General features: G+C 34.1%; 1 protein-coding gene across 1 annotated transcript in view; it reads left to right on the forward strand.

The window, feature by feature from the left end:
• PPFIA2 (PPFI scaffold protein A2) overlaps positions 1-12,277 on the forward strand; it is a 418,639-nt gene that overhangs the window by 255,986 nt on the left and 150,376 nt on the right. Inside the window, exon 6 of the mRNA XM_087814518.1 lies at positions 1,104-1,178. Coding sequence (XP_087670644.1) covers positions 1,104-1,178 — 75 coding nt within the window. The remainder of the gene's footprint in view (positions 1-1,103; positions 1,179-12,277) is intronic.

Raw genomic sequence — 12,277 nt, forward strand, 5'->3', positions numbered from 1 at the left:
GAGGGGAAGAAAAAGAAACATCAGTTGGTAGCCTCCTGCACATGGGTCAAGCCTCCCACCAGGACTCAAACCTCCTGCATGCACCCCAACCAGGGCTCAAACCTGCAACCTGGGCATGTGCCCCAACCGCCGGAATCCAACCAGCAACCTTTCAGTGCACGGGAGGAAGGTCAACCAAGTGAGCCACACCATCGGGGCCATAAATTGCATCTTAAGTTAAAGATATAAATTTTGTTTATTTTTTTTTTTATTAAGGAAAATGAAGCTGCTATAGTCATTCCTTTTAATTCAGCCAAATTAATTTTTTCTGAATTTTTTTATAAATGTAATATTTTCACATGATAAAGATATTTACCCTTTTGGATAAATGTAATATATAGGGAATATCTATACATCTGAAGATATAATAAATATAACAATTTTAGAAAGCAAGGATAAAAGAAACACTGAGTTTCATTTGCGTATGAAACATTGTAAATCATAATTATTTTCAAACTAAATGTGCAAAATCTTTAGTTCTACAAAAAATAATGGTTTAACCTTAGATATCTGGAAGCTAGCTAGGAATTCCAGAATAATTAAGTACTTTTCAATCTCTCAATAACAATGTAGACCTCTAACTAACACAAAACATTTGAGCAATGGACAACGTGTTTCAGATTCTAAGAATCCTTTGCTTTTAGAAAATAATTTTTGTAGTTATGTAGTATATGCCAAATGAAAAATGATTTATTATTTTAAAGAAGTAAAAAGTTTCTGCCTACATCTTATGCTTAGTTGGTGACCGTTTTTCAGATGAATTCATAAGAAACTTTTCAACTTTGCCTTCACTTACTATGAATCAGAATTGAGAACAAGACAGGTCTATTTCCAAATCCCCTGGAAAACCTATCCTGGAAACACTAAAAGGACTTACAAGGAAATCTCTTTTGATACAGTGACACTATGAGGTGACAACATATTCATAGTATTCTGGAGCACTTAGGACTTCAAATAGTGGAAAAATCACCAGCTGTGACTGTCTTTGATAATGTTAATGGTGGATTAACAGTTTAACATGTATGGGATGTACATTATGGCACATCTTTTGGTTTTTCTTCTAGGTAAGGGAGCGACTGAGGGTTTCTTTAGAAAGAGTCTCTGCACTGGAAGAAGAACTAGCTGCTGCTAATCAGGAGGTAACATACCCAACTTTCTCCTCTTTTGAGGTGCAATATTGCTAACATTATATCCCTTGTGTTTTAAGTCACGTTTATTAAAACTATCACAAAAAAAGAAATTTCGTTTTGTGTATGCCACTGAACAAGGCCTGTTGAAACTGTTTGCCAGAGTTTTGTTTTCACATGTGATTCAGATCTGTCACTAAGAGATAAAAGGAAATCTAGCAAGAGCTAGTGACCTGTGTGTTAGGGAGATGGGGACTGAGAAAGACTGCAGTCAGAATGCCAGTCCTTCTGAGAAATAAAACAAGGATCCAAAATTAGAAAACATGTAACATGTTTTTTAAACTTAGAAAATGTTGCCTGGCCTACATGGCTTAGTGGTGAAGCATCGACCTATGACCAGGAGATCAAGGTTCAATTCCCGGTCAGGGGTTGAGGGCTCCATCCCCAGCAGGGGGTGTGAAGGAGGCAGACAGATCAATGACGCTTTTTCATCTCTGATGTTTCTCTCTCTCTCTCTCTCTCTCCCTTCTTCTCTCTGAAATCAATAAAATATATTTTTAAAAAATGTTACCAATGAAGTTAATTCCTTGGAGATATAAATATATTTCCCTCAGGTCCTTATTATTTTTATCTCCTGAAAGCATTGTGCCCATGTTTAGTGGCATCATTGAATCTATTTCTTTTGATCTCATTCATGACTCTAAGATTAAAGCATTTTATAATCCTCTCAGATTTAAAGAGCAGTTTTACTTTAGAATATTTTACTTTTTTTGGTTATTAGTGCACAAATGAACTTGCGTTATTAGAATATATAACAAATTTATAAATACATATAATGAATTTAATCTGTGTAGACCACTAAAGTAGCCCCATCTCCCTCTCTCTTTCTCTCTCACACACACACACACACATTTTATTAATGAGGCAATTTTTCCAGAAGTTTATTCCAGTAATGTATGTAAATATTATTATTACTAGTAGTGGGCATACTAAAATAATTCAAATAATTATTGAATTATTTAATAAATAATGAAAAGAAGTGGGAGGTTAATGTAATTAATTGTATATTACCAAGAGATTCTTAACAAAATAATATTTACATTTACATTACACACTCAAACACATTCACACATTTCAAATCAGGCTAAAAATTTTATGCAGTACAAACTCCCTGTTCTTTAAAATAAGCTGGGGCAATTGAACAAGTTTACATATGCTTCTGTTTGTTTCAGGCTTAACAATTTAAACTTTAGGAGTAATGGACTCTTACCTGTATGAATAATGAGTTCCATGTGAATTAAAGGCTAGCAGTGTTAAAAGCATAAATGGTGGCACAACAGTTTAAAATATACGTAGAAGGGCCCATCAGTAGATGAGTGAATAAAAAAGCTATGGAACATTTACACCACAGAATACTATGCAGCTGTAAAGAAGAAGGATCTCGTACCCTTCGGGACAGTATAGATGGACCTGGAGAATATTGTGCTAAGCGAAATAAGCCAGGCAGAGAAAGACAAACATCACATGATCTCGCTTATATGTGGGATCTAAAGAACATAATAAACTGATGGACAAAGTAGATTCAGCGACATAGAAGCATGGAACAGAATGACAAATCTCAGGGGGAAGGTGGTGGTGGGTGGGGAGAGAGTAACCAAAGAATTTATATGCATATATACATAACCCATGGACACAGACAATAGTGTGGTGAAGTCCTGGGGTGGGGAGTGGGTGGGGGGTAGAAGCGGTTAATGGGGAAAAAAGGGACATCTGTAATATTTTCAACACTAAAGATAAATTAAAATAAAGTATACATAGACAGAAATCTTGTTTCTGTTAACCAGATCAGCTTAGCAAACTGGATGGTTAAAAGAGAGAGAGAGAGAGAAAGAGAGAGAGATTGGTATTTCCCAGTCACTGGGGAAAAAAGAACTTCTCAAACAATGGGTAATAACAAGAAGAACTCAGTCCTTTCATGAGAGAAAATACATAAATTATCTTTAACGTGAGTGTGCACATTCCTGAGTGCACAGAAATAAAATATTAAGTTTTTGTATCTTATCATTGTTAGTTTTGATTTTCATGTATGTTTATGTTTATTCGGGGTGACTCAAAATATTTTGTTCATAAGGATAGACAAACAAAAGATTTGGTGACTACTAACTTGAAAGTCTTGCTTAATATGGCAGTGATGTAGTTTCTGTCTTTCATTAGCGAAGGTGTAGTGGGACCACTTGGTTGAAGTGTTTACGCTGAAATAAAAATGCTCCATACATTCAAGTGAGGCTCTGAAACTTCGCCCCAGAAATGGCAACCAAAAAGTCCAATTACACATAGCATGGGAAAATATTAGTTGAGAACAGAAGTAGAGAAAAGGTTTTTGATCCTTGTCTTTAATACAGTTTTAGCCTGGAAATATTTTTGTCTCTTGTACTCAGAATGTACGTTTGATTGCTTATAAAAACATTAGGTAAATTTTAAATCATTAAAATTACTCTCAAAATACTGTAGCCTTGCTGAATGCTTTTGTTTTATATTATGTATATAAATAAGAGGAAAATAATGGTATATTCATTATTAACTTCAATATATTTTCATCTTGTTTATTATAATTCATTTCCATGGGTCTAAACCTGAATTCCTATTTAGGAACACACAGATCGAGCAAAAAAATAAATAAAAAATAAAGGTATCTTACTTAGTTTTCTAATAATAAATTGTTTAAAATAATTAGTGATTTTTAAAGAAAGTAGATAGGAAAAAGTCAACTTTTCTTCATAATGTTATTTATATTTCATAATAAAATACTAAAAAAAAAAATCAGAAGACACAGTTTGACTTCTTGATTCTCTACAGGAACAGCAAATGGTACAAGAAATTTCCATAAGTAAGGCATCATTTATTGATGATAACAGGATACTTTTAGAAACCTAACAAAATCAGTTCAGAAAAATTCATGCTATTGGCAGCTTTAGAAAGAGGAACTAGATAAAGTTTGGATATTAGAGGAAGTAACTGAAGAAGGTATTTTGGAAAATAAAGAAAACTTTTATTTAAAAAAAGGAAAACGTATTTGAGAGCACATTCTTAAGAGCCAAATAAAAATATGTAAGATAGACAAAAAAACAATCAGTTATTAGAACAAAATTCCTGCAAATGACTAAATGAGCCAGGGGTTGGGGAAAATTTCATTTGATGCTTCAGATTTTAAATTAAATTTATAATGTATTTACAAATGTCTCTCATAATTCAAATCTGTTTGTTTCCTGAGTTCATCTAGCAAGCTTGGAAAGTGAGGATACCACATTATCAGAACCTGTTTGATTCCTGAATTTCTGGTGGTGATCATGACAGTTCTGATAGCAAGGAATTTATCCAACCTTTTTCTGAGTTATTTCACTTTCTGAATTCAGAAGGAGAAATCAGAGAGCAGGGATTCAGACTGCAAATGATACCTTGATATATACATATATGTATATAACAATATATGTGCTTAAGCAGAGTCTGGAAGGTGATAGAGTTTATTCTATCACCTGTGTATCAGTATGCTGTTTCCCTCTGCCCCTTTCTGTGTCTCTTGTTGTGTCTCCCTTATTCCATTCCCACAGGTGGTTTTGAAGTTATCGCTCCTTAATTTCTTTTCTTTGTATCATCTCTCTCATGGAGCCTCATCCATTTCTCATCCATCCAAGACTTCAGCCATGACTTCTGTGGAGAAGCAACCAAATCTATAGCTAAGAGCTCAACATTCATGCTCTTTTCTGTGCTGCACCGATTTTAAACACTGGCTTGGCTTTTCCTCCCAGCTCTGCTAATGGTTGTGTAGGTTGTTCTCTGCCACAGGTGCCCAGCATGGGGCCAAGGGGAGAGGGTGAGATCAAGTTCAGGGTTTGCCAATCAAGATACACACCTGCAAGGCTGTAACCACCTACAGGGATCAATTTTCCTAATATATACAAAGGCTACATACGCACTGTTGGCCTGAATCTCCACCTAGTTTCCCTTAGATTCCCTGAGTGTCCCTTAGATTCTCTATGGCACTTGAATGCAATGAAATAAGTAGTATTATCAAAAAGGATATGAGACAACTATATGTTCTGTTCTGGAAAGAGCTCCAAAACATTCGACTTTACAAAAAGGAAGAAGCTGCCTAGAATGATCCTAACTTTGTATAGATACAAATAATAATAATAATAATAATAATAATAATAATAATAATAATAATGTTAGTGTGAGGATAGAAAAAAAACTAGATATAAATACCAAGCTGTTATTATTAGTTGTCTCTGGTGTTTGTACTATATATGTCTGTAGCATTTGAATTTTTAATAACTTTTTATTATATTTTAAACAAAACAATAAACATTTTAGAGTAAGATTCCACTTTCCATATTTGATCATTCTATTGATCATTTAATAATAATAGCTAATATTTACTGAGCACTTTTAACCTCTAGGTGCTATGCTAAATACATATATGTCAGCAGAACAATGCTGGAAGTTACGTCCTACTATACTATGATGAGCCCAGAGAGCTGTTTCCCCTAATGTGACACCATTCTCTCCGACTTGAAAATGTGCTTGTCTTTGAATTTGTCTTAACTCTCTGTATTCAGGCAGTTCCAATTCATATATTTAACTGTCTCTACAATCTACCCTCCCCAATCTATTTACTCTCATCTCTTTCCATGTACATTAGAACCACCATAATTCAGTCTTCATTGTTTCACACCTGGGATTTTATAACAGATTTCTGTCTGCCCTTGTCTCCTATCCCTTTCTGCTATGTAATTCTTCAAAGTTAAACCTATTAAGCAAAGCTCCAATCATATTGATTATTTTTTATAACATATTCTGATAGGTAATGTATACTTACAAGTAATACATATTAATATTAATATATTAATAACCTACTGACATAATGTACTATATTAATATATGTATAATGATATATATTGTGTAGACCTGTAATATACCATCAAGAATCTCCTCAATGGTCCTAACTTTCAAACCCAGCTCTAACTCTCACTACCCTTACTGCCTCTAAAGTCTTATTCAATTATTGTATTCATTGTTTTTGAAAGCAGCCAACATTCTTTCTGCCTCTAAATCTTATGCTAATGTCTCTCTTGGAATGTCTCCATAGCTCCAATTCATCCATTGAAATTATACTTCCCCATTGAAACTCAAGCTCAGACATCATCATAATTTTAATGAAATATTTTATGATTTCTTGCCAGTAGTCATTGCTCCTTCGCTTAAATTGCTAAATCTTATTGCTTCAGCACTTACGATCTCTCAACCAGCATTAGGGTTAATTATGTACCTGTCTAAGCCTAGGTTGTTAGTTCCCTGAGAAAATGGACTGCATCTTGCTCATTTGTATTTTTTCACTCAGTATAGTGATATGAACCTTATGATCAATGTATATTTGTCAAATTTCACTTATAGAGTTTGTCGTGACCAGTATTTTCACATTGTTCCATGGCTATTTCTTTAATAGAGAGTTTGAAAAACCTTAGGCATGCTTAATAAACAGCAATACATTGAACATATGCATCAAATTAATAAGATGTTTGTTCTTTCAAGTATAATTATTGAGCAACTACCATTTGCAGAAAATTCTGTGTCTCTCACAGAAAAGAATAGGAACAAAATAAAATTACAGGTAAAAAAATTATGCAAATTTTCATGTAATGTGCCCTCAAGTGATGGAGACAAACATATAAACAGATAGGTAAAATGTAATTTAGTGCAAAACTAAATAAATGCAAAATAGAAGCCCAAACAAAATGCAAAAGAGCAGAGAGGAGAAGGGAATTTATCCTGAACCAAAGGATTAGAGAAGACTCACTTTTAAAGGAAGACTAAGATTTGGCTTCCAAACGGGTGGAAAACATTTCAGACTGAGCAGTCAGTATGATTAAGAAAACCTGGAACTGGTTGTTTCAATAATAATGAATGATGTTGTGTTGGTAAAAATCAAGTTGTGAAAAGATGTAGAAGTGGAGGGTGGAGAGATTGATAGGACTCAGATTTTAGAGAGCCCTGAATGCCATGATCAAAATGTGGAATTCATACTTTATGAAATGAGAAAGCAAGGAAGGTATAGTTTTGCTTTGGTTCGATTATGTTTCGTAAAGTGAACACCACTGAAAGGATGTGTGTGTGTGTGTGTGTGTGTGTGTGTGTGTGTGTGCGCTTTTTTGTAAAGTGTCAGGGTAGAGAGGATAGAGATGGAAAGTTGACATAATCTGATATGGCTGGTTGACGTAATGACCTGATAGGTGCTTTTGATCATGACACTCCAATTCAACAAACATTTATTGGATATATTCTCAAGCATTATGTCAACAAACATTTATTGGGCATCTCTTTAATCAGGCATTATGTTCAGTACTTGGTATGAACATATAATAATAAAACTCAGGTATTAATAAAGGAATCGTTCTTCTCTTAAATACAGATTGGGAGATAGATGTGGTTAAAAAGTAACTATAATGGTGAGTTATTTAATGAGCACAGAGTTTCAGTTTGGGAGGATGAGAAAAGTTATGATGGCTGCAGAACAATGTGAGCATCACAACACCACTGAATTGTACACATAAAAATGGTTACAATAGTAAATTTAGTAAAATAGTAAATTAGTAAAATAGTAAAAATAGTAAATTTTATGTTATGTACACTTTACCACAACAAAAAGTAATTATACTACAGTATGACTAATGTGAAAATGAAAGTAAGTACAAGGTTTAGTAAGTACAATGTTACTTTGTTTTTAGTAATACAAAAGAGGGTGATTAATTACATGGGCACCGATGAGGAAAAGCAGAAGGTGTTAAAGGCAGTCTTCCGTTTGCAACAGCGTGGATGAATCTTGAGGGCCTTATAGTAAGTGAAATAAGTCAGTTAGACAAAGAAAGATAAATACTGTATGTGTGACCTCACTTATATGTAGAATGTAAAAATGTCAAGCCCATATAGTCGAGGTAGATTGGTGGGTGGAGGGAAATGGGGAGAAATTGGTCATGGGATATGAACTTTTAGTTGCAAGATGAATAACATTAGGAGACCTAATGAGGTACAGCGTGGTGACTATAGTTACCGATGCCACATTGCATCTTAAAATATGCTGAGGGTAGGCCTCAAATGTCCTTATATAAAAAATAAAAGGTAGCTATGTGAGGTGATGGCTGTGTTAACTAACCTTTTTGTGGTCATCATTTAGAAATACACATGTGTATCCAATCACCACATTTTACACCTTAAGTTTACACAGTGGGATTTGTTCATTACAACTCAATAGAGCCGGAAAAATATTTTTAAAATCTTCCTAGAGAGAAAAAAATGACCTACAATTTGATGGGAGACTATAAAGAGCTTAGCAAGCAGACTCGGAGGAGGAGAGGGGAAGCGGGCAGGAGCTGCAGAGGCAGGTCTGAGTGAGGGCCGGCGAGGGCGCGGCCTCCTCCTGTGGAAGACGGAGAGCCAGCAAAGCGCGCTCAGGGAGGGAAGAGATATGCTCATATTTTTAATTTTGTATTCAATGGTACCTCTAAAAGTTAAAGGTAAAAAATATATATGATAGCAAAGGTTCTGGGTTTATAGTTCAGATTTTTATAATTTCTTGAAAGAAACAAGGGGCTAGTGTGAGAAAATACTGAACTGTGTAGAACAGAGAAATTACACCCATCTGGCGTTTCTTATGTTCTTTCAGTACTGGAAAATAGAGATATAAATGAAAGAATCAAAGCAATATTGTAAATAAATACATATACATCATCAAAATTTGCTTTTATTTTTTTGCCTCTTTCAATAGCCCACACAGGGAGATTGTATTGTTAACATGAATACATTTTATAGGCCATTTTCCTAAATAAGTGTGCAGATTATTTAGACAAAAAATACAATAAAGTCTTTATTCCTTGCAGGGTATTTTGTTACTGCTTAAAATGGAAGCCATAAAAAAAATGTACATTGAAAGCAAGTGAAAAGAAAAATAAATGGATTACATTCTAACAATATACTCTCCTTTAGAAGAAGCCTGTATACTTTTCAAATTATTTAATTAAGCCAGACAAATGGATTATTCAGAAACTACAGTACACATTCAATTGACAGACTAATTTTCAATAAATACACAGGTGTGCTAATTTTAAAAGCTTTTCTACATGATTGCCTCACACATAAAAACAACTGGCATACGTAGTTATAGGCTGAACGATATGTTGTATATTCTATGTTTATTCCAACTTCTTAATTTACTAACTTTCAATTAGAATTTTATGAAATACATTAACATTTCATTTTACCTTGTCTACAACCAGCCTTATCCCTGAAGTCTAATTTCCTATTTAAAAAAAATAAAGAATTTTCATGGCCAAATAAAGTACCATTCACATTCAGAAGAATATTGGATCAGGATAGTGGGAGGAGGTAGAGGTAACAAACATGTTTGAAGGGTTTATAAGACCATGGATGGACCATGGCTATTGCTTTAAATATGTTTCACCATTTAATGGTCACTACAATCCTTTGAGTTGGGTTAAAAACAAGTATTCTGTTGAATTCATGGAAATGAATGGAAACATGGAAAAGGTGAACAGATACAAGCAAAGGTGGCACTTACCTTAAAGAGCCAATAAGAGCCTGGAAAGGAGCAATGAAAGCTGGAAACTCAAGTGACTCAAGAGTCTTTGAAGCAAATAAAAATAGTGATAGAGATAGAGAGATGAAAAGAGGGAGGGGGGATGGAGAGAGGAAGGGAGAGGGGAGGGAGGGGGAGAGAGAGTTGTAGGGATTGGAGGTGACCAACAGTGTCATGAAGGCATGTAGGATTATGTCTAATATGAGCTGATTAGACTTAGCATTAGAAGCTCACTAAAAATGTTTGCAAAGACAGTTTCAATAAACTGTAATGCAAAGAGAATAGCTGTGATAAAAGGAAATTGAGTCAATTAGAAATTTTAAAATGGGAGATGATAATACTTTTTGAAAAGTTTGCAACAAAGAATAGAGAAGGGTAAAAGCTGAATATTCAGGCAATAATAAGACATAGCCTGTTGAAAATGCTTGCAGCCGATGGAAAGAAAGAAGGAAGACACAAAGGAGAAGGGATTACTTGTGGGCAACACAAGGGGAGATAAGCGTAGTTTCAAAATCAACAGCAGGTAGCAGAACTGCTTCTTCTGAGAAATGGGGGAAGAAGAGGCTGTGTCATGAAGAAACGAATAACAGATTTTTATTTGGAAAGGAAAGAAGACAAAGGAATCTTATCAGCTTTCCCAATGACACAAGGATTATCTGCTAAGGAAGGTGGGACAGTTACATTTTATTAGCCTAAAGAAACTGAGAAGACAGTGTAGAATCTGCCAAGGAGCCAATAAAACTATGCAAGGAAATTTCAATGTGGGATGGTAGACTCAAAAGAGGTTCTCATTAAGTTACCCCAGCAAATTAAACAAATTAAGTTTCCACAGCACTTACCAACTAAAACTTAGAATTCTACCTCAGTATTTCCTTGTCTAAATCTATGAAGTTCTGTTATGCATAATAATTTGAAAGGAAGAGATACAAATATGAAATTAGAATTGTCTCAGATGACTTTAGTCACTTGGAATAAGTCCAGGAGTAAAATGTTTCCCTAAAACTTAGCAGGGGTAAAAATCAGGACACTTGTGAAATCCGTAAGCAACTCAGCTATGTTTAGACAAAAAGAAATGTAATGGCTGAAGATGTTCCAGAAAATTGTGTGGAATGTGGTAAAGTTGATGAGCAGTACTTATTACAGGAGTTAGCCTTGGGGTAACTGATAGCAATACTCATCTGAAGTTATTCAATTATTTCAGAATTCCCAAATTGATGTTATTATCTTGTGCCAATTGCTCCTTTTTTTTTTTTTTTTTTTTTTTTGGCTCTTTTAATTCTATTTCTTTCCTTATTTACAAGATAAAAGCAGACATAATTTTTTTGTTTATTACTGCCTTTATAAAAATGAGTGATTTTACATCTTTCTAATTTCCCTAAGTTTATGTATTCTACATATCCTAATTCAGCTGATTAGCTTATTTCACCATTAGTAAATGTATGAAACTATTTTCATTATTAGTAAATCCCATGGCCAGCCTTCACTTAACATTTTAACAGTAAGCCAAATACAAGACTTTTGTTTGATTAACATTTGAAGTAAATCATCCTGGCTAAACTTACCAGAAAATAGTATTTGTTTAATGACCACCGTTTTTGCATAAGGTACTGACATCCTTGCAGTTCTGAGCATATATCCCTTGATGACAATGTAAGATTCTCTGATGCTATGTTTTTAACTTGCATGCAAACTGTTATGAGTTTCTGAAGAATCCACTTTGTGGGAACCAATTTTTGCTGTTGGAATTGTACTATTTTGGGGTAGAAAATTTTACAGTTCTTAATTGATTTTATTTCATGGAAGAGTTTAATGATAGTTGAACGATGCCCTCTTTTTGCTTTATATTGGTACACTTGTTTTCAGCATTGTCAAACTGGCAGTTATTCATAAATGCCTAGGATTCCTTATACCTCTAGATAGATTATCTTTATAGTAAGTAATACTGCATTGTAAAGATAAGTGTAGAAACTAAATTACATTAAGTTATTATCATCAATAGAAAATGTCTTCTTTGCTATTGATAATTCTACTCTTCTAGTACAAAGAACCTTTTCCAAATAAAAGGGAATCAAGATGTCTTACAGTAACTATGTTAAAACCCAACAATGAAAAGAGAGCTAAAGAAATTGCTGTTTGCCACTTACACTGTTTTTACTATTTCCAAGACCTGTGTGAAGCAATTGTTTAAAATATAGGTTAAAATTGTCTCCTGTCGGGTGTGAGACATTTGCAGTCTGTTTGCAATCTTTTCAGACTCTCTTTTCTGTTTTGAATAAATAAATCTCTTCTTTGATAAAAAGCATAGTATTTGCTCTCCTTGTGAATAGCAGATGTGGTTGTTTTATCTTTGCACATGGCGATTTTTAACTGCTTTTTGTCTCTTCATATTAATAACAAGATCATGCTTGATACCAATGCTTTGATCATAAGCATCATAAATTGGCCCATTTATTTTACTCATGTA

Source organism: Miniopterus natalensis, chromosome 2, assembly GCF_054644295.1.
Source record: "Miniopterus natalensis isolate mMinNat1 chromosome 2, mMinNat1.hap1, whole genome shotgun sequence".
NCBI classification, from domain to species: Eukaryota; Metazoa; Chordata; class Mammalia; order Chiroptera; family Miniopteridae; genus Miniopterus; species Miniopterus natalensis.